Source organism: Vipera ursinii, assembly GCF_947247035.1.
Source record: "Vipera ursinii genome assembly, chromosome: 1".
Lineage (NCBI taxonomy): Eukaryota > Metazoa > Chordata > Lepidosauria > Squamata > Viperidae > Vipera > Vipera ursinii.
The window spans coordinates 22,182,511-22,205,259 of NC_139512.1; the positions used below are offsets into that span (position 1 = coordinate 22,182,511).

The 22,749-nt window shown below is 38.9% G+C and overlaps 2 protein-coding genes across 3 annotated transcripts; one reads left to right on the top strand and one right to left on the bottom strand.

Annotated features, from left to right (window-relative positions):
• Positions 1 to 421: 421 nt before the first annotated feature.
• On the bottom strand, positions 422 to 12,037 carry L2HGDH (L-2-hydroxyglutarate dehydrogenase). 2 transcript variants are annotated; one of them, XM_083349173.1, is made up of 10 exons: positions 11,848 to 12,037; positions 10,833 to 10,948; positions 9,241 to 9,392; positions 6,766 to 6,897; positions 6,042 to 6,204; positions 4,875 to 4,909; positions 3,708 to 3,875; positions 3,044 to 3,201; positions 2,167 to 2,298; positions 422 to 895 (listed from the first exon to the last, which is right to left on the bottom strand). In XM_083349173.1, exons 1-10 carry the CDS (start codon positions 11,955 to 11,957, stop codon positions 700 to 702), a joined length of 1,362 nt encoding a protein of 453 aa, XP_083205299.1. In that variant the 5' UTR covers positions 11,958 to 12,037; the 3' UTR covers positions 422 to 699. The 2 variants fall into 2 exon arrangements, with proteins under 2 accessions (XP_083205299.1, XP_083205300.1); XM_083349174.1 differs by lacking the exons at positions 9,241 to 9,392; positions 10,833 to 10,948; positions 11,848 to 12,037 and having other exon boundaries at positions 6,042 to 6,233; positions 6,766 to 8,190.
• Positions 11,965 to 22,701, top strand: DMAC2L (distal membrane arm assembly component 2 like). Its single transcript, XM_083349177.1, has 5 exons — positions 11,965 to 12,180; positions 13,083 to 13,196; positions 17,878 to 18,086; positions 20,908 to 21,079; positions 22,535 to 22,701. Exons 2-5 carry the CDS (start codon positions 13,090 to 13,092, stop codon positions 22,647 to 22,649), a joined length of 603 nt encoding a protein of 200 aa, XP_083205303.1. The 5' UTR covers positions 11,965 to 12,180; positions 13,083 to 13,089; the 3' UTR covers positions 22,650 to 22,701.
• Positions 22,702 to 22,749: the final 48 nt, after the last annotated feature.

The following is a 22,749-nucleotide window of genomic DNA, read 5'->3' on the forward strand; positions in this document are numbered from 1 at the left end:
TGAGCAAAGCTTTTTTTCTGTTTTCCTCTTTTTTTTCCTCTACTTTATTTGTAATGTTAATATTGTTTGTATTCATTTTATATGAGCTAGAGAGAGATAGAATTTATAGTTTATTGTTGATAACATAAGGGTGTCTATGTTTGTTTTTTGATTTTATGCCCTGTATTTAGCTCTGGGAAGTCGGGGGGGGGGGGGGAGGGAGTGGATAGGGAGGGAGTGGATAAGGAGGGTTGGATAGGGGTGGGGGAGGGGGGGATTAAAGTTAAAATGTATTGTAAAACTTTTTAAATAAAAAAAAAGAAAAGTACAACCACATCTCATGCTTGCTCAGGTATTTTTAAAATGCGAAGCCCATTGATTCTTTGTGTAAATAAGCAGAAACCTAGCAGAAATGGCTCTCTTGGTCTAGTCTCCTCATTACTCTATTTGGAAACAGAACTTTATTCAGACACAAGCAGGTCTCTTAAGGAAAAGAAGAAAGATTGTGCTAATTGCTCTAATACATAAACACCACTTTCCTTTAATTAAGTAATATAACATTTAATAGATCTTCCTGTGCTTTTTACATAGTTTTAGTACTCTGATACTGATCGTGGTTAAGGTTGATGCGTTTGTATGGCAAATTAGTAGCACTTTTCTTTGATTGTCACAGTAGTTAGGAGGAGGAGGAACAAAGACGCCCAAGTCTCCATTGTCCAGTCACAATTCAAATCTCTGCTCCACCTCATTGGCTATCATTTTTGCAATGGCGAGGGAGGAGGTAGCAGCAGGTGAAGGGGCATTCCTGACATGGAGTATTCGAGCAGCAATGTCTCCAGTTCCACTATCAAACACAAAATCATCAATCAAGTTTCCACCACTGTCCAAGGCTTGAGCTCTAACTCCAGCAGGTCCTCTGTAAAATATATATATATATATATATTAAAATTTCAATATTTAATTTGATAACTACCCCTCTCCCCAAAGTGACTTAGTATGAGATAAGACAATTACTGCGCTATCACAGTTAATTATAGAACAGCATAAAGTTTTTGAGTCAAAGACCAACAAAAATACATTCTGTAAAACAAATGAAACAAAAGTATCTCCTGACATCAATAACTGGCAATCATTTGTGGGTACATATAATGTAGCACAATATTGCTATTTTTAGAGAATTATCCTGATAGTTTAACAGATAATAAGGTTAATTATACACAGTTGATTTTAGCTAAAAACAGGCTAATCAAGAGAAGCCCTTGAAAGTTTTGTTTCTTTAAATTCAATTGCATAAGGGTTCAGGGTTTGCATTTGGGATTTAAGTTGTAAACAAAGGGCTGTTCTTCAAAAAATGGATGGTGTCAGATTAAAAAAAGAAAATGGCGACAGCACAAAAACTGATTTTGATTAACTTTGCATTATATTAAAGACATAAAGCCCTTTCTTGAGGGAGATGGATGGTCTAGGAAGATGAAATATATATAAAATAAAAAATATACAGTCACTTTGGTTTCATGAATCATTCAAGTTTGATTATACACAATGTATTAAACCTACAAGGTTACTAGATTATTACTAATAAATCAGGTTAATTTAAAGATTCAGTTCAAAGGATCAATTCAATTAAAATATACATATGTGCAGAATATTTGAATAAGCAATTTATTTGATTTTGATGCATTGAATTAATCTGGAAATTCAATCATTGCTTCAACTGGATCTTTGAAATAAAACTTATAAATTTTAAGTCCTCAACTTAAAATCATTCATTTAGTGACCCTTCAAAGTTACGACACTGAAAAAAGTGAATTATGACAATTTTTCACATGATTGTTGCAGCATCCCCATGGTCACTTCATCAAGCTTTGGATGTTTGGCAACTAATTCATATTTAGGATTGTTGCAGTTTCCTGGGGTCCAATGACCCCCTTTTGCAACTTTCTCACAAGCTAACTGTGAGAAAGATCCTGGAGTCCTAGTGGACAAGCACTTAAATATGAGCCAGCAGTGTGCTGCACCTGCCAAGAAAGCCAACATAGTCCTAGACTGCATTAACAGAGGGATAAAATCAAGATCACGTGAAGTGTTAGTATCACTTTATAATATAAAAAAGATGTTGAGACTCTAGAAAGAGCAGAGAAGAGCAACACATCTCAAGACATCTCAGCAATTTTAAATTTGTTTTACCTCTGAATGTCATTGATGGTAACTTCAGGGATGATTCTTTGCAGCTGCTTCATTTGGGCACTTAGAAAACATGCTCTGTACATTTCACCCATTCCATATGAAAAATTCTTCAACACTAGTCTCCATAAACCACTGGGGGGAAAAATAGTTTATTGCAAACTGACTGGCTAAGAAGGTTACATTCTCTCATCATCCATAATTCTGTAAACTCTAAGGAGACCTTCAAAAACATCAACATAGAAATATAGTAAAGTGTGTGTGTGTGTGTCTGTGTGTTCATAGATCAGATGCAAACAACTAAAAGTACAAACTAATAATTGCATTCCAATTACTGAAGGAATTAAATCAGTAGTAATAAAGTCATTTTAGCGCTGTAGCTAAGAAATACTGTACTGGGATTAATATCTGTCATCTTGATTTAAACCTTTAATTATTCTGCTGGTTTTCGCTTTACAAGTCTGATTAAGTGGACTTATCTAAAATGTTTATGCTATAGTACATGTTTACATTCTTCAGATGCTATAAAGTTGGTTGCTTTTCTAGCTGCTTTGAATAAAAATACGATTTTAGTTCATTTTTAATCATTTTATTTTTGTTAAATATATAAGCAATCTTGTCAATGTTTTTGTTTTTCGCCTGCCGCTTAGATTATACAAATGGTTCTACTTAACTGTCGGTTTTTATAGGGTCAATACATATATTTGCTTTTTCTTCCAATATTCCTAAACACAATATTACTTACAACCTGAATTGAACCACGCTGTCAGTCCTCTCCCACATTTCCCACCTGAAGCAGTCTAAGGCTTTTTGCAATGCTCACCGTTAATACTCATGTACCAGAAAAATGAGGGAGGGCATACTAACTGGAAAAGATTACCTGTAAGCAGCTGCATCTATAAAATCTTGAATGCTGAAGTCATAAAATTTGTAGCCCTCTCGTTTAAATGCAAGGACTGCATTAGGCCCAAGCCAGACACCACCATCCATCCGTGGAGTAAAATGAATGCCCAGAAATGGGAAACGGGGATCAGGTACCTGTCATACCAAAACACATGGAACAAACCCCAAATCAAAATTCATTTGAGATAGGAAAGTACTGAATGTCTGTATTGCGTATGTACAAACTATAAAGGAGTTAAACAAAACAGTACCCATTCAACTGTATAGAGATATGGAGAATAAATGGAGACAATTTTCCAAAGAGACAATAGTGGCTCTTTTTCATTGGATATGTTTAAGCAGAAGTGAGATTGCCGCCTACCAGAGATGCTTTAATTTGGATTCCTGCATGAACCAAGGTATTGGAATCAAGGCCTAAATGGCCCATTTCAATTATACATAACAATTTTTTTTAAAAAAAGATTTTTTTTAAAGTAAAGGCAGAGTAAAGGAAAACAAGTGTCAGTGAACTGGAAATGGAATTGAGACACTTTCCAGGCTACTAAAGTTTAAAGAACTTTTTGCAATACCGATAGTGCCTAAAACCCCCAAGGCTTTACTTCCTTCTGCCCAATAAGCGAAAGTGCTGAGAAATGATATACCGGGTAAATGTTTCCTCTAACTAAATAGCATTTCTCTGGCTTCAGCACCAAGTAATCTCCACGGAAAGGCACAATGCGGGGCTCTGGGTCACAACCACTGATCTGGGAGAGTCTGTCCGAGTAAAGACCTGCGCAGGACACAAGATGTCGGCATCGGACTTCCTTCCCCTGTGATAAAAGCAGCACAAATTTACCTCAACTATAACATACCTAACACAATCTCAAAAGCAAATAATTCCCCAAAATTTTTCCCCGTATGTTCCATTTCTTCCAATGCTGCTCCTCATGTCTGAACTGAACCTAAGATCAGGACAGGAAGGGATTACTTTTTACTCTGAAGTAGGAGCTCTAATCAAAGATAGGTCTTTTAGGAAGAGAGATAACTTCCAGAGAAAGCTAGACTTGGCCAAACAAGTGATACCTTAGCAAATGGAAGAGACCAGAAGTCCAGCAACTCCACATGACAGGGTTACTGGCATTTGAACTCAGAACATTTCAGGGAATCAAGCAATTAGTGAGCAGGCACAGTTGGAACTTTACATATTTGTAAAAACTACTAGAACTGTGCTATTGTATTACAATGCTTTGTAATATGGTTGTTATCTATCAAATGTTTTGAGTTACTAAGAATTATATTTGCTTTTCTATATAGAGGGCTATGTAGAACTAATTTTTAGTATATATTTGTCCTTTAAGTAACCTGAAGATTACACACTTTTCTCTCAACCTTGAATGCTGTTTCGTATATTAATTCAGTGAACTTGGAAGATGTATTGAAAATGAAAGCACAGATGGCTGAAAAATAACATACACAAGTATGATAACCTTAATTTTTTATATCAAAGATACGTTTAAAGACTTTGTAATGCATTTCTGTTATTATAAAAAGCAGATGCTGATAGAGCTTTATTAATAAATTATTAATACAGTCTGCATGTATCACTCTTTATATGTCATTTTTACCTTAATATTCTACATCTTCCGAGTTCATTGCTACAAAAACCCTGTGAATTAAACATATGCAAAACAGCATTCTGAGTGTAATATAAAAGTAATTAAAGTACTTACTAAATCAGCAAGTAAGGTAAAAATCTTTTTTATGTTTAGTAAGTAAAAAATACCAAACATCATATGTATTTAAAACACTGAATTGAACCATTATCTTACCTTTGAATTTCTAACAACAATTGGATATTTCATCCCTACAAATAATAAGATGAAATAAATTTAAATGGGTTATGAAACAATTGTTTTTATCCCTTGTGCAAAACTAAAACCCAAATGATAGTTTCTGAAGAGAAAGTGAACTCATCTGGAGCCATTTTCTTTTTCTTATTGTAGAAGCATCTTAGATTAAGATGCTAGCAAAGTGAGAAAACCCTGACTTCTTTGTAATATATATTCTTAAGCATGTTTTATGCCCATAAAACATTTGTGTTTCTTTTCTTGGCCTTTGTTTAGTTTGGCTCCATTCAGTCCTTCTCATAAAACCTGAGTGTATTTCAAAGTATAGTAAACCTTTACATTACTAGTTATCCTTTGGTGAAAGTGGTCAGAGAATATTTTCTTCTGAATTCTGGGGGTGATGAAACATAAAACAACTTTTTCTTGCTAAATTCTGTTTTAGTAAAAGGATTTAAAGTATAGATTTCAAACAAAGTAGCAGACCAATTGTAATGGCTTCTAAAAATATATTTGTTATTCTTTATTAAATTGAAAGGAAAAAAGATTGTTCAATTGTCCTATTTCCTAGCTAGGAATGTGAATAAATTCTAAAGTAAAATTTAGTATCTATCAAATTTACAACAATTTTTGAAGAAGTTCTGGAAATATAATCATCTGAACCATGCCACTTATTCAAAGCAACCTAAGAGGTGAAGGCAATTTCAACCTGCAAGATCTTTAAATGCATAGAAAATACCAGTCTGTGTGCATGGACTGTGCAAAGCCAGGACTGTTTTTAAACTAGGTTTGTTGCACATGGTAAATTGGGCTGGTTCATACACACTAAGGTCAAATGAAATAAACTTTGTTGTAGCTTACATTTGTGTCTGTCTAAAGGCCACTCTGGATTTTGCATGGCACATCAATAGATGCATTCTAAAAGTGACCAACTTTTGCTTTTTGAAGAGTTTTAGGAGATCAAATAGGTCCCTTAACACAGGGCATTTATATCTTGAGGCTGTAAAGGGAATGCTGGTGGACACACATCTTAATGCACATTGAGTTCAAGGTCTGCAAATTACAAGGAATCCTGAGAAGAACATTCCAAAGAACATTGGGGAAGAGTATAATTATAGAGTTGTCAGAAACAAATGATTTACTGTAAATTACCTTCTTTACTTCCTTCAGCACTTTCCTTTGCCATATCCATGTGTTCCACCTCAAACTCTGTCAACACAATACCTCCAGCTGTCTGAAAATCTTCAGCATAGGCTAGGGCCACCTGCCTATAGTTCACAATGCCGGTGTATGGGGAATCCAGAGCCATCAACCCCTGAAAAGGTGGATGCAGGGACAACACATCTGCTCACAGGGTCAATATTGAAAGAACAAAGAAGGGGCCATTTGAATCAATGCAACTTTCAGTAAGGCAGCCTACATGCTTATGTGGTCTACATGCTTACTCAGATAGTGCTGATTATTGGTAAGGAATGGCAGAAGAGCAATTTAAAACACATCTAAGTGGCATTTGACTAATATTTGCCAAAATGGATTGTTCAAGAAAACTTTAGAACAGGACCGTCTCACTAAGAACTTGGGTCCACAATGCAAGAGTCAAAGGAAGAATGAGGAGGGCCTTAAAAATGAAAGACACTCAACAGAAAAGGAGAGGAAGTTGCATTATGTACAAATAAAGCATATACCTGCACAAAAATTCATGACGTGGAGTATGAAAATCCTGTATTTAATTTTCTATATCAACTTTGATTTAACGTACTACTATTGTTAAACTGCATGGAGATATTGACTTAACACTTTGCCCGGTACCACCCCACATTTAACAAGTTATTTGAACAGAAAAGATTAGACATTGCGCAGCAAGAAAGCAGCTTACCCGACAGTAGGGTTCCTTGGCTTGTATTTCTTTGGGAGAGATTAGTTTCAGTCCCTGGACATTATTCTGTATCCCCCTTTCATAAAGTGCCTTGAGTCTTGGAATTTCTTCATGTTCAACTGCAACAATCAGCTGCCAAGGAAATAAGAAACTAGAGCAAGTGCAGAACAAAAAATACTACAGGGGAACAACATGAGATAACCGCAGTGTGAAGTGTGAAAAAGAATTAATATTTGATTAAATTAGACTTCAATTAAAATTGCAGTATAAACTAATTGTGCTTCATAACTTTATTTAGCTGAAGGGGTTAGCATTTCAGTAGCACAGGCTGTAACTGACAAAGTACAGGTTTATTTTGACCAACATTCGCTTAGCAACTGTTCAAAGTTACAATGCCACTGAAAAAAGTGAGTTACAACCAGTCCTCGCACTTATGACTGTTGCAGCAACCCCAAGGTCACATGATCAAAATTAGGCTGCTTGGCAACTGGCATCTATTTTTGACATTTGCAGCATCTGCAATCACCGTTTGCATCCTTTGGAGCTGGCTTCCAAGAAGCAAAGTCAATAGGGGAAGCTGGATTAATTGAAGTGATTCTCTTAACCACTGTGGCAAAAAAAGGTCATATAATCCGGCATGACTCATTGAACAACTGCCTGGCTTAGCAATGGAAATTCTGGTCCAGATCATGGTCATACGTTGAGGACCACCTGCACTATAGGTTTTTCAGAAATTAACACTTATAGTTGGAGTTGTTTTATAATAAATTAGGGAGCGTAGGGATGTTACAAATTTGCTATGCTCATTTACTCTTTTTATCCTGCTTTTCAGACAATCACTTTCTCCCCAGATGGCTCAGAGGAATTAAAAGACATGGCTTGTGCGAAGTTTATGAAATCAGTACAAAGATAAAGAGCTACAAGAAAAAGAAATGGAGGGAAATTATTTATTCAGATCAAATAAAGTAATGGGCCACAAGAGTTTTAGATGATCTTTCCTTGCTGATATTCTTTCTTTATAAAAAAAAACTACTGACTGATTTCTTTGAATCATAGAACCATAGAAGCCAGAGTCTCTTGTCTTTAAAGTAATTGTCAGTAGACCTGAACTGGCTACAAGCATTATATATATACCTGCTCCTCCTCTGGATGACATAAGTATTAGGCTGATTTTTCTCTTATCACAAAAGGAAAAAAGAGTGGCACTATAGCAAGTGCTTTTTCTGAACACTTAGAGAAAACAGAATAGTTTTATCTTATCTTGTTCACCATTAGGCCTCCAGTAAATAAAGTTGTTGACTCAGCAGGTAGCAGCATCTAGCTTGTCTAGGCTTCAAAGCTAAGCAAGGTGAGGCTTGGTTAGTATTTGGATCAGAGCTCACTATGAAATTTGAGGAATCTGCAGGTTGCATGGAAAAGTTGAAAAAAATCTACGGTAGTTCTAGTCCTGCCTTAGGCACGAAGCCAGCTGGGTCACCTTGGGCCCATCATCCCCTCAGCCCTGGGAAAAAGGCAGTGGTAAACCATTTATGAAAAAGAATCATGCCAAGAAAACTGCAAGGACTTGCCAAGTGTCAAAAATTGACTCAAAGACACACACACACACACACACACACACACACACACACACACACACACATTCAATTTAGACTTTATTTTGGGGACAGTTGGAAGAATTTAGCAATAGCCTAGTAGTACATGAACTAGGTGCAAACAACCTGGTATGTTATAGTTGAAATTTATTTTAAACCCTAGTGTCTAATATTTGGCTGGCAGATATCTCTATTCAGGCCATCAGTTTAAGGTACAATCTTGAATGCCTTCCTGTGAGTAAAATTCTTTCTGTCAATTTAAACAGCACCCGAATCACTCCCCATTATATCTAATTGTAAACAGCTGCAGTTTTAGGGAGATGTCACATTACTCACCCTTTCCTATCATCAAAATCAACTGACATATAATTTCGTTTTTTCAAAGGACACAATTATTCTAAGATAGATAACTAGATATGTTGATTGTGCTTATATATATTGCAATTGCAGATATAAAATAACAATAAGGCAATGGAACAAGAGAAATGGAGTTAGTGCAATCATATTCATAACAAATATACATATACAAGCATATATATTGGTTTCTGTATAACAATGATGGAAAAGACTTATTAGTAACATTTCATTCTGTGTAACTCTTTAAGACTGCAGATTATATCATGACTGGAAGTTGGTTCGGTGATTATAAAACAGTAATGGAAAAAGTCAGCATAGAGAAGAAAAAACATACAATCCCAGATTGGTGGGTATCTATTGTTATGATCCCTGGGCCAATTCTCCTGTCTGAATAACAATAATTATAAATCAAGTACATTAGAGTTGTAGTATGAGTAAGTCTGCTTCTCTTTAGAACCATTTGGAACACTCTAGTATAGCCCACCTCAAGAAGAGATTAATAGCAAAGTTTCAGCACTTACCCTACCTTGCCACATTGTTTATATGGGATTCCTTTTTGGTCACAGTATTCATAGCAGAGAACAGCTCCTTCTACACACAACTTGGCTTTTAGGGATCCAGGTGTATAGTAGATTCCGCTGTGAATAACACCACTGTTATGCCCACTTTGATGGAGAGCTAAATAGAAAGTTACATCTATTGTTTGATGGATCTAATGCGTACAATATTTTGTTAGTCAAAATATTATAGAGTTAGTTTACATAACCAATAAGTCTTTATTGATTAGCCTTTGGGCCATATCAAAGTGCAAAGTTCCAGCAACAAATTATTACTAAAATTTGATAAAAGCAATTTAAAATGGAATTTGATAAAATACAATCTAAAATGAAATTGTAATAGAGTACAATAATTTAAGATACAGGTAAAATATGATAAAATTATGTTTTAGAGTCACCCTTGCAATCTACCCCAATCAGTCCCACATATGCAGATTTCAACTAACCATTGTGCTACATTAAATGTTATTTTCAGGTTCTGGCTGGAGTTAAGGTAAGTTGTTTTGATATGGGGATCCCAATGGGTCATTTGTTTGGTATATAGACCAAGATATCTGTCTCTCACCCTCTTATGCAGGCAACAATCAAATAGAATGTGAGCCAGTTCTTCTACCTCTGCTGCTCTGCAAATGCAGAGGTGCTCATTGTAGGGTATAGAATGAAATCTCCCATATCTGACCATTGTGTCAAGCTGTTCGAATCTCGCTCACGTAAATATCTCCCTAAGTTGTTTTGGCAGTTGTAACTTCAAATAGCTATCCACTTGAAAAGTAGTTAGTTTACATAATTTCATTGTTCAGGAAAAGATAGCAAGGTAAAATAGAAATAAGCATAAAATAGCCACACAGCATGTATAATAGCAAAATAGTATAAACCTTTTTGTTAAGCAGTAAGATTTAAGAAACTCAAACTAAAATATCAAGCAAATAGAAAATAGATATTTATTCTCATGGTGTGTTCCTGATTTTTTTCTGAGACAGCTATGAACGTCCTATACAAAACTATAATATACAGAGAACTGTATAGATATGATGGGCTTCCATTTGTCAGAAAACTATAGAAATCATACTATTCTATATAGGCAACAAAATCCATATCCTAGAAATAATTCATCCATTTTTCCATTGAGTGGCCACAAGAAATTATAGTATAAGTTAGTAGGAATTTTAACGTTGTCTTTTGACAAATGAGATGTAAAATTGGCCCATCAAAAAGATTTTTAATGGATTGTATCTACCTGAACTGGAGGTAGTTCACATTCAATAACCACAGTTGAAGCCAGCAACTTGGTTGTTAAGCTAAGTGGCCGCTAAATGAAACTGTAACTGTGCTTATGGTTATATTTCAGCTTTCCTTTGCTTTATAGACCTGTGAAGATTGTAAATCCAAGGACTGGTCACAAAGCATGGTAAGTGTGAATTGTAGTTAAACAAGGCAGTCACTAAACAAGGGCTACCAGTATAACATTTAATACCTGGAAATACTGTTCCTATTAGTTAAAAATATGAATGGAAATAATACATAAGACTGTCAACTGTTCTATCAAGTTCAGATATCATACCTAATTCCTTTTCCTTTTCGAGTACTGCAAAAACAAGGGATGGATGGCGCAGGCTAAGCTCCCTGGCCGATGCTAGACCCACAATTCCACCACCAATGACAACGACATCAAAGGTACTGTCAAAAAATTTGAAGATTATTTGCAAGACACACACCGGATTTTTTTTTTAAAAAAAATCAAGATTACAACTTTTACTATGAACTATAACACCTTACAGTTATTTGGCAATGATTGCCCGTATTATATTAAGCCACATATTTTTTTTTATTTTTTTATTTTAATCCCATTTATATCCCGCCCTTCTCCGAAGACTCAGGGCGGCTTACAATCTAAGCACAAATCAAATGTGCTTAGCAATAGCCTTGAATAATTATGGTCTGCTGCATAAGCCACAATCGACTGGTTTGCGCAAGCTAAAGCTAAAACTATGGCTTAAAATAGCAGGATTCATCCCACATGCTGCCTATGTCAACCAGACAAAGCTCATTATAAGCTTAGGTGTAATCTGTAAACCCATCCAATTTCTGAATTTCTATTTAGTAATGCTCTACTGTGCAGTAGTTGTTCCTGGCATGGAAACGAAGAGGTGCCTAAAAGCTGATGCAGTTTCATCTCAGATTCCAACAAGCAGGGAAAATACTTAAGCTCGGGGCATTAGCTTAAATTGTGCTGCTGCTTTTTTCCCTTTAAGGCAGGGGTCTTCAAACTTGGCCCTTTTATGACTTGTGGACTTCAACTCCCAGAATTCCTCAGCCAGCTTTGCTGGCTGAGGAATTCTGGGAGTTGAAGTCCACAAGTCATAAAAGGGCCAAGTTTGAAGACCCCTGCTTAAGGACTTCCCCCCGCAGAGGAAAACTCCCCCTGTTGAACGTCTACCTAGCAGCGGCTGATAAAAGTTATCGCGGCAAAACCCTCGCTCGGTGCTGCAGGCTGCTTGCTGCCCTGAAGGAGAAGGTCGGCGCGCCGATCGCGGGCCACGGGCCGACCTTGGCAGAGCTCGCAACAAACGCCTCACCTCCTCCGTCGGCAGTTGTCAGCGCTGAGAGGCCGCGAGGGCATCGCCCGACCCCCGTTCCAACAAGGGCGCCGGGCCCCGCCGACGGCCCGAATCCACGCCGGGATCATTGCGCGCTCGGGCGGGCGAGCGGGCGGGCAAGCGAGCCAGTCTTCCCAACTCCTCCTCCTCCTCCTCCTCCTCCTCCCGCTACAGGTCGGGCCGTGAGTGTGGGGTGGGTGAGGGGAAGCGACCGGAGGCCGCACAGGGCCTGCTACGACTGAAGGAAGCCCGCTGAGGCGGAGGGGACGCCAGAGGCGCTGCGCCATCCCGCCTGGGACCTGCCGCGCCGGGGTGCGTTTTGCCACAAGGGGCCGCCATTCCGGGCCTTCGGAGAGGGAGGCGGCCGGGCTCGCTGGGAGGGAAGGCCGCCGGGGAAGCCTTCTGGCCGGCTGCGGTCTCGTCCCGCGGGCGAGTGTGCTCGCGGCGTCCCTCGATCCTCTCCGCAGCAGCCCTGCTCGCTTTGGCAAGGCAGAGCTTAATCCCAGGGGCGTCGGCCCTTGCACGGCTCCCGGGAGCCGGGCTGGGGAGACTCTTCTCCATCGTGCTAAATTGCTGGGTGGGCCCGAAGGTCTAAGTCATGGGTAGGCAACCTTGGCTCTTTTATGACTCATGGACTTCAACTCCCAGAATTCCTGAGTCAGCATAGCTGACTCAGGAATTCTGGGAGTTGAAGTCCATGAGTCATAAAAGAGCCAAGGTTGCCTACCCCTGGTCTAAGTTGTGGGGTGAAAGGGAGAGATGTGGAAGGGACTTTTGCCTGCTACAAATACAGTAGCCCTAAAACAGGGGTCTTCAAACTTGGCCCTTTTATGACTTGTGGACTTCAACTCCCAGAATTGGCTGAGGAATTCTGGGAGTTGAAGTCCACAAGTCATAAAAGGGCCAAGTTTGAAGACCCCTGCCCTAAAATGTCTGAGCTTCCCCCCCCCCATCAGCCGTTGTTCCTTTCCTGGCTTGCCGAATGGAGGGAACTGCCCTAATTCGCCACAATGTTGTAGTCGAGATCGCGCAGTGATAATGGATAGATTAATTGACTGCACTGAGCCATAATGCCCTTTTTGTGTGCAAATATATGTGTGCAAATATATATATGTGCCTCGTCATCCCGGGTCAGAAGTTACTGACCACAGTAATGTGACTGATTTGTGGAAATCCACTGAGTTGTCGTTACTACCGTACGATCTCTTTTTCAGAAGTTACATGATGTTGACGGAAGTGCTGATGAGCCAAACGAAAATGTTGCAGAGACAACCGCCTGGTGGTCTGCGGAGGCATTTCTGGGGATGGTTAAATGCAGTATTCAATCAGTAAGAACGCAGGCAAGGAAAAATGAAGTTGTTTCCGTAAAGGACGCCAATAAGTTGCTTGTACAATGCCAGCTGAAACTAGTTGCATATATGCAGTGCTTTTTTTTGTAAAAGAAAAAGGTGCCGGAACTCACACATGTCATAAAACCCGCCTTGCCTACCTTACAAGGTTCCATCCAAAAAAGGTGCCGGAACTCAGTTCTGAGCGTTCTATGACAAAAAAAGCCCTGCATATATGATTGCCTTCTCACCAGCCTTGAGAATTGTACACTCCAAGAGTCAGGTGGGGTTTGAATTTTCCTAGCTCTTTCATGATAGTATGAAAGATTCCCCAGGTTGCCATGGCCATTAAAGAAGGCAGCTGCCGTAGGAGGCACTTGCTAGGGAAAGTTGCAGACAGATTTGTAAGCTCATATCTACTTGGCAGTCTTGCCTCATATATAGTAGTTCAGTGGTCTTTGATGTTTTTTCATATATTCAAATTAATTGGGGGTATGTGCACTTTTTATGATTCAATACAAGTGCTTTGAAATTCACGCAACACCTCTCTGCTATAAAGGAGCCTGACTTTTTAAAATTTGAAGCTGCAGAATTAGGGAAAACAAATGATAAGAGTGCCTGCCCCTTGGGACTGCAGGAAAGTTATTCAATGCTTCCCAGAAAGTGGGAACAGGAATCCTAGCATAATTTTCTGTGTACAAGGAACTTTTTGGTGGAGTGAATGTATGATTAGTCTTTGATTTCTGTCTTGAAATCTGAGGCTTTTTAACCCTGAATACACAGATTGTATGTGTACCAAACTTGAGATTGCAATCTTTTAACAGTGTTTAATATATCTAATATGTATCAACTCTCTGGGGATGAAACATTTTGCTTCCTTAATTAGAACTGAGTTGAATAATGTTAGAACATGAGAAGGTCCAAGATGAAAGCCATTTTTAATTTTTATTTTCAGTTGCATTGATTATATTCTTGGTAGTTTTAATGACTGTAAAACACTTGAGTGTTTTCACAGAAAGGTAGTGTAGAAATAAATATTCCTGTTTGATTACAGCAGAATTAAGGAACTTTTTTGGTTTAGGATACATTTGATGAGTGCACAGAATGACTACTATAGTAGCTCCACTAGGTATTTCCCTTGATTTTCTGAGAACTTAATGGAGCCCAGAATGGTCATTCAATGTTAAAGGCTGGTGCTTTATTTTGCAACAAGTCAAGTGAGGGGCAGGGACTCCTAGGCTAGAAGAGAGGCGTCTGAGAGACACACGCAGCCACAGTACCCACATTGCTTATCCTGAAATGCAGGAACTTCATCTTGACCTTGACTGAGGTGGTAGCTTAAGATTAAACCAAAATGTTCACAGCCGAAATGGCAGCTATTCTATTATTCTTTATTTTTTATTGAATATATTACCTTTTCACCAAAGGGTTGTCAAGATAGCTAATTATGATTGAGTTTATAGTGAATAATGGTTTGTTTATAATTGGATTTAGCTACAATTAACTTGGGTCTCATAACACATTAATGCAGAAACAAAGGTTTTTAAAGCACAAGGGTTGGATTCATATACAGGTGAAACTCGAAAAATTAGAATATCGTGCAAAAGTTCATTTATTTCAGTAATGCAACTTAAAAGGGGAAACTAATATATGAGATAGACTCATTACATGCAAAGCAAGATAGTTCAAGCCGTGATTTGTCATAATTGTGATGATTATGGCGTACAGCTCATGAAAACCCCAAATCCACAATCTAGGAAAATTAGAATATTACATGCAATCAATAAAACAAGGAGTGTACATAGAACAATATCGGACCTCTGAAAAGTATAAGCATTCATATGTACTCAGTACTTGGTTTGGGCCCCTTTTGCAGCAATTACTTTCTCAATGCAGCGTGGCATGGAAGGTATCAGTCTGTGGCACTGCTCAGGTATTATGGAAGACCAGGATGCTTCTATAGCAGCCTTCAGCTCTTCTGCATTGTTCAGTCTCATGTCTCTCATCTTTCTCTTGGCAATGCCCCATAGATTCTCTATGGGGTTCAGGTCAGGCGAGTTTGCTGGCCAATCAAGCACAGTAATCCCACGGTTTTGGTGCTTTTGGCAGTGTGGGCAGGTGCCAAGTCCTGCTGGAAAATGAAGTCAGCATCCCCATAAAGCTCATCTGCGGAAGGAAGCATGAAGTGCTCCAAAATCTCCTGGTAGATGGCTGCATTGACCCTGGACTTAATGAAGCACAGTGGACCAACACCAGCAGATGACATGGCTCCCCAAATCAACACAGACTGTGGAAACCTCACACTGGACTTCAAGCATCTTGCAGTGTGTGCCTCTCCATTCTTCCTCCAGACTCTGGGTCCTTGGTTTCCAAATGAGATGCAAAAGTTGCTCTCATCAGAAAAGAGGACTTTGGACCACTGAGCAACAGACCAGGTCTGTTTTTCTTTAGCCCAGGTAAGACGCTTCTGACATTTGTTGTTCAGGAGCAGCTTGACAAGAGGAATACGACATTTGAAGCCCATGTCCAGGATCCGTCTGTGTGTGGTGGCTCTTGATGCACTGACTCCAGCCTCAGTCCACAATCCTTGTGAAAGTCCCCAACACTTTTGAATGGCCTTTTCCTGACAATCCTCTCCAGGCTGCGGTCATCCCTGCTGCTTGTGCACCTTTTTCTTCCACACTTTTCCCTTCCACATAACTTTCTATTAATGTGCTTTGATACAGCACTTTGGGAACATCCAACTTCTTTTGCAATTACTTTTTGAGGCTTTCCCTCCTTATGGAGGGTGTCAGTGATGGTTTTCTGCACAACTGTCAGGTCAGCAGTCTTCCCCATGATTGTGATTCCTACTGAACCAGACTGAGAGACCATTTAAAGGCTCAGGAACCCTTTGCAGGTGTTATGGCTTAAATAGCTGATTAGAGTGGGACACTTTGAACCTAGAATATTGCACCTTTTCACAGTATTCTAATTTACTGAGATTGTGGATTTGGGGTTTTCATGAGCTGTATGCCATAATCATCACAAATTATGACAAATCACAGCTTGAACTACCTTGCTTTGCATGTAATGAGTCTGTCTCATATATTAGTTTCCCCTTTTAAGTTGCATTACTGAAATAAATGAACTTTTGCACGATATTCTAATTTTTCGAGTTTCACCTGTAGCATATTAAGCCAAAAACTAAAATAAATGTCTTTCTTATTGTGTGAATGAATCCCACACTTACTGGTGGAAATGATTTATAAGTTACATATAATACGGTGTATTCTGCAGTATTTTTCTCAACTTTCTTTGGGCTGGGGGGAGGAGTCTATTAATAAGAAATCTTTAATCTTCTTCCCCCAAGGCTATTTTCCACTCTGACCTACACAATGATTTACTTAGTGAATGCACAACATTTATTTTTTAAGCAGCTGTCTTCCACAGAAGTGTACAAATGTAAGGCTGACCCTAACATTAGATAAACTAATATAGCTAATTTCTGAAATCATGCCAGGCAAAGCAGCTGGTTGGGAGGTCAGGAGGGCCAAAGTCCAGAGATGTTATTTATGTATGAGCCAGCCCTATGGAACAGCCTCCTGTGGGAAGCTTGATTGGCCCAACTTTAGGGACCTTTCAGAAACTGCTGAAAATGGAGCATTTCCAGAAGATTGAAGGGGAATTGACAGCAGATGCTGTTTTAAGTTATATATGTTTTTGTATTTTTTAATTATGTATTTTTTGCTATCTTTTGTGAGCGCTAAGTTTTTTTAAATGATTGTGGTGGGATATTAGTGCAATACATAAGTAAATAAATATTCCCGTGGTCTGGTCAAACTAGTTTAAAACCTAAAGAAGAATTGTAATTTGCATTGAATTAATTGGGAGAAATCTATTTTGTCTTATTTAGGTCCATTGGATTTCATCCGAATGCTCTAGCGTTAAGGAACAACGGATATTAACAGATGTAATATTTTATTTATACAGGGGAGATAGTTTCTTCAGGATTACACCAGAAAAAAACAAATTCCTTGTCTGCCGTGATCCCCATAATTGTCACATATCCCCAGGACTTTTATTTGAAGCCTGTCTATTAAATACAGATGCGTGCTGTAGTCCTCAACTTACAACCACACTTAGGACAGGAATTTCTGTTGTTAGTCGATGCAGACATTAAGCAAGTCATGATCAGTCATCTACCACTATTTTTATGGTAGTCATGTGGTTCTTAAGAAAATTCAGCTTCTCCAGTCAATGTCTTTTGTCAGAAACTGGCTGGTTAGGTCAAAAAATTGTATTCATATATGATTGTAGGATGTTATGACCAGTTGTTAATGCAAACCGACTGCCAAGAGCCCAAATTGCAATATGACCGTGGGGGGTTGTGCATTGGTCGTAAGTGTGATGCCAGGTCATAAATCACTTTTTCTGTCATAACTTTGAACCATTTTTAAATGAATGGTCCTAAGTCAAGGACTATCTGTATTAATGAATCTTTAATCCAGTATTTCTCACACTTTGCAACTTTTAGATGCACGGACCTCAATCCCTGGAATTCTCCAACCAGCATGATTACATATCTTAAAACCGCCAATTTTTTAAATGCTAGTTTAATCTGTGGTCTTTTACACTGTTTATGTTGATTTGAACATACTGCCTGTAGTGGAAAGAACTCATTGCGATGCCTCCTTGCCAGGGTTGACCAGGAACGAATCCAGGCTGTTGGTCCAGATAGAGCGGCTTCAGAGTGGCTCCTTCGGTGTGGTGCGTCAGTGCGCTATCATGGCTATGACAAATGGCAACAAGATTACAATGCACTCCCTATGGGGCCGCTGGAGAAATATAAGATCCAAGCAATCGATGCCACAGAATCTTGCATCATGAACAAGGGATTTGATTATTTGGGTATGTTACTGAGCCTAACATAACTAATTCAATCTGTAAATATTCCCAGACGAATTGCTTGATAAAGTTTGTTATTTGCCTGCTAGCCCAATCCCTTTGTGTTGCTCTGATACAAGAAGCTTGCCTTTATCAAGAATTGTGCAGAAGACATCGTAGAAACTACAGCCTATTTGATGTATTGCTTTTGTACATGGTGAAGTCTGCCTAAGGGCAGTTCACCTCAGTAATAGTGCATAGCAGTTATTTCATTTGCACCACTATTATCTTCATGATATCTATTGAGTAATTCTGAGACAATAGGCAACCTTCCCTGATCTGTTGCTTTCCAAATGAGTTAGGTTTCAATTCTCATAAGGCCCAGCCTGAACAAGCAAAGCACAATTGATTCTTAACCAGATTAGGGAGGATTGTGTTTAGGAATATGCTTGCCTTACAAGTAATACAAAACAATGTGATTTTGTTTGGATTTTAAGATACACAATACTCTCCATTATGATTTAGAGTTCTGTGCAAATCAGGAAACCGAACTTATACTTTGCCAAAATCCTGGTTAGTTGTGGATTTTGTCATAACATTGGTCCAGCTAAATCACTGACTGGCAACAGCTTCTAAATCTATTGTATGTGGACAGATGCCCCGTAACATGCTAGAGATATTAGAAATTGATCCCGGCCCTTTTCTCAGAGTTATAGTCTTTCCTGTAAAGAGGAATATTACTTTCACCAGAAGTTCCTAAAAAAATTATTTAAAATTACTATAAGAAGTTAAACTATTTTCTCCACAGTTAGGAAAATAAACTGTAAGGGAAGAGAACTTTGCCTATTCAATTGCACTCCAAGTAATATGTAAGGCACAAATTCATTATCATAATCTTGAATTATAAAGGTGAAACTCAAAAAATTAGAATATCGTGCAAAAGTTCATTTATTTCAGTAATGCAACTTAAAAGGGGAAACTAATATATGAGATAGACTCATTACATGCAAAGCAAGATAGTTCAAGCCGTGATTTGTCATAATTGTGATGATTATGGCTTACAGCTCATGAAAACCCCAAATCCACAATCTCAGAAAATTAGAATATTACATGCAATCAATAAAACAAGGAGTGTACATAGAACAATATCGGACCTCTGAAAAGTATAAGCATGCATATGTACTCAGTACTTGGTTTGGGCCCCTTTTGCAGCAATTACTGCCTCAATGCGGTGTGGCATGGAAGCTATCAGCCTGTGGCACTGCTGAGGTGTTATGGAAGACCAGGATGCTTCAATAGCGGCCTTCAGCTCTTCTGCATTGTTCGGTCTCATGTCTCTCATCTTTCTCTTGGCAATGCCCCATAGATTCTCTATGGGGTTCAGGTCAGGTGAGTTTGCTGGCCAATCAAGCACAGTAATCCCACAGTCACTGAACCAGGTTTTGGTGCTTTTGGCAGTGTGGGCAGGTGCCAAGTCCTGCTGGAAAATGAAGTCAGCATCCTCATAAAGCTCATCTGCGGAAGGAAGCATGAAGTGCTCCAAAATCTCCTGGTAGACAGCTGCATTGACCCTGGATTTAATGAAGCACAGTGGACCAACACCAGCAGATGACATGGCTCCCCAAATCAACACAGACTGTGGAAACTTCACACTGGACTTCAAGCATCTTGCAGTGTGTGCCTCTCCATTCTTTCTCCAGACTCTGGGTCTTTGGTTTCCAAATGAGATGCAAAAGTTGCTCTCATCAGAAAAGAGGACTTTGGACCACTGAGCAACAGACCAGGTCTGTTTTTCTTTAGCCCAGGTAAGACGCTTCTGACGTTTGTTGTTCAGGAGCAGCTTGACAAGAGGAATACGACATTTGAAGCCCATGTCCAGGATCCGTCTGTGTGTGGTGGCTCTTGATGCACTGACTCCAGCCTCAGTCCACAATCCTTGTGAAAGTCCCCAACACTTTTGAATGGCCTTTTCCTGACAATCCTCTCCAGGCTGCGGTCATCCCTGCTGCTTGTGCACCTTTTTCTTCCACACTTTTCCCTTCCACATAACTTTCTATTAATGTGCTTTGATACAGCACTTTGGGAACATCCAACTTCTTTTGCAATTACTTTTTGAGGCTTTCCCTCCTTATGGAGGGTGTCAGTGATGGTTTTCTGCACAACTGTCAGGTCAGCAGTCTTCCCCATGATTGTGATTCCTACTGAACCAGAATGAGAGACCATTTAAAGGCTCAGGAACCCTTTGCAGGTGTTATGGCTTAATTGGCTGCTTAGAGTGGGACACTGAGCCTAGAATATTGCACCTTTTCACAATATTCTAATTTTCTGAGATTGTGGATTTGGGGTTTTCATGAGCTGTAAGCCATAATCATCACAATTATGACAAATCACGGCTTGAACTATCTTGCTTTGCATGTAATGAGTCTATCTCATATATTAGTTTCCCCTTTTAAGTTGCATTACTGAAATAAATGAACTTTTGTACAATATTCTAATTTTTCAAGTTTCACCTGTATGTGACCTCTCTGGATCACTTTACCAAAATCAGAATGGTTTGATTTTATCTAATGCCAGTAGAAAGGCTCTACTTACAGTACTTAATGAAGCTTTGCTATTGCTAGGTTTTAATAGTGACTTAGCATGTTCCATATGATGGAATAGTTTTGCAATACATTAAGCCATAAACTATAGTTTTTAAATTAATAGCCAAGTTCATGAAACAAGCTGAACACTAACCAAACCAAATTGTGACTTATAAAGATGTGAGTCCAGTCAGTACATGGATAGGAGCAGAAGCCCTTCTCATAAGCTTTTTGTAATAAGCTCTTTCTTTATGCTATTTCAGATGGTCTAAAGCATCTTGAAGAAATAAAGTTTTGTAAGTGCATCTACCTTGAGGATGCATGCCTGCAACGGATTAGCGAGACTCCAAGCCTGCAGAAGAGCCTGCTGCGTTTGTTTCTCATCTCTTGTGGGAACGTTTCAGACAAAGGCATCATTGCATTGCATAAGCTCAGGTATGTAAGACAAATAAGACAACTCTATGTTTTATAAAGTAGTTGTGTTGATTTTATGGGCTGTGTGTCCTCCTGCAGCCTAGACAAATTAGAGATAGTTAAGTTCTTGGTGTTCTCTGAGCTCGGTTATTTTTCTTCATTACAAGCAGTCTTCAACTTACAACCATAATTAGAATTGGATTTTCTGTCCTAAGTCATTGTAGTTGTAAGATCAGTTAGACCTGATATTACTACAATTTTCGTAGCAGTCATTAAGTGAATCAGATGGTCATTAATTAAATCACATAGTTATTAAGCAAATCCAGCTTCCCCAATCGGCATTATTTGCAATGACATGACCGTAGCATACTGCAACCAGTTGTAAACACAAGCCGGTTCCAAATGCCTGAATTGTGATGATGTGACAATGGGGGTGGTGTGATCATCGTAAGTGCAAGTAAAGGTCACAAGTCTTTTTCCCCCCAAGACTGTCATAACTTTCAACCATTATTAAACAAACAGTTGTAAGTCAAGGACAACCTATAGTAGGAATCATCAAAGAAGAGACTGCACCCCTACCTCCAAGAAGCTTGTTATATATAAACAGCCAGCAGTCTTCACTCATCCACGCACGGAGGATGATCCCTAGCCTGATAAGGGTACATTTGCAGGGAAACAACCCAGCTCAGAGGAAACAAACACAGTTCAACCCTGAGCTGCAGATGTTCTGTACTGTTGAAATTAGAGACTATTTATAATACATGTACAGATCCACGTGCATTTCTAGAATTCTGATTGGGCCACCATCTCTAGATGTTTTTGCCTTTGTGTATGCTGGAAAGTTTACAGTACATTAATTGCTTCAGTTAATAAACAGGTAGCTCTCGACTTACAACCATTCATTCAGTGACTGAAGTTACAACAGCACTGAAAAAAGTGACATAACTGTTTTTCACACTTACGACTGTTGCAGTATCCCCATGATCGTGTGATCAAAATTTGGATGATGGACAACTGACTCATAGTTGTGACAGTTGCAGTGTCCCTAGGTCATGTGATCTATCTTTTTCAATCTTCTGATAATCCAGGTCAGTAGGGAAGCCAGATTCACGTAACAACCATTTCATCAACTTAGCAACTGCAGTGATTCAATTAACAACTGTGGCAAGAAAGATCATAAAATGGGGCAAAACTCACAACTGTCTTGCTTAGCAATAGAAATGTTAGATTCAATGGTGGGTGTAGAGGACTACATGTATCAGTCTTTTTGCTGGACATATTGAAAACGTGAACATGCACTTAACTGTATAAATACTCGTAAACTTATTTTGGAGGGGAGTGACGTAGCATTTGTTCTATTTAAAATAAAATATTGGTGACCCTAGTGAGTATTGTTAAATGGGTACCTTTTGCTTTCTGTGTCTCTGAGTAACTATTTTGCTAACAGTAATCTTCCTGTTATTTAATTTCTAACAGCAACCTGGAATATTTGTTCCTGAGTGATCTGCCAGGGATACGAGAGAGGGAAAGAACAGTTCAGTCCCTTAAGAAATCAATGCCGGCACTAGTGTTGGAATTAGACTTGGAATGAAGTCCTTGCCATTCAATGTTGCATCATTTGCATTATTAAATCTGTGAACGGATCCTGGTTATTATGGAAGTCCTTGGCTAATTAAGAGAAGAATGCTACA

Excerpts from the sequence above, each read along its gene's own strand:
- DMAC2L (XM_083349177.1), top strand. The coding sequence starts at position 13,090 with ATGATGTTGACGGAAGTGCTGATGAGCCAAACGAAAATGTTGCAGAGA. Across the intron at positions 13,197-17,877 it reads TTAAATGCAGTATTCAATCA|GGTTGACCAGGAACGAATCC; the intron begins GTAAGAACGCAG and ends CCTCCTTGCCAG. Across the intron at positions 18,087-20,907 it reads CAAGGGATTTGATTATTTGG|ATGGTCTAAAGCATCTTGAA; the intron begins GTATGTTACTGA and ends ATGCTATTTCAG.
- L2HGDH (XM_083349173.1), bottom strand. The coding sequence starts at position 11,957 with ATGATCCCGGCGTGGATTCGGGCCGTCGGCGGGGCCCGGCGCCCTTGT. Across the intron at positions 9,393-10,832 it reads CGAAAAGGAAAAGGAATTAG|CTCTCCATCAAAGTGGGCAT; the intron begins GTATGATATCTG and ends CTTTCTATTTAG. Across the intron at positions 4,910-6,041 it reads TGCTGAAGGAAGTAAAGAAG|GGATGAAATATCCAATTGTT; the intron begins GTAATTTACAGT and ends TATTATTTGTAG.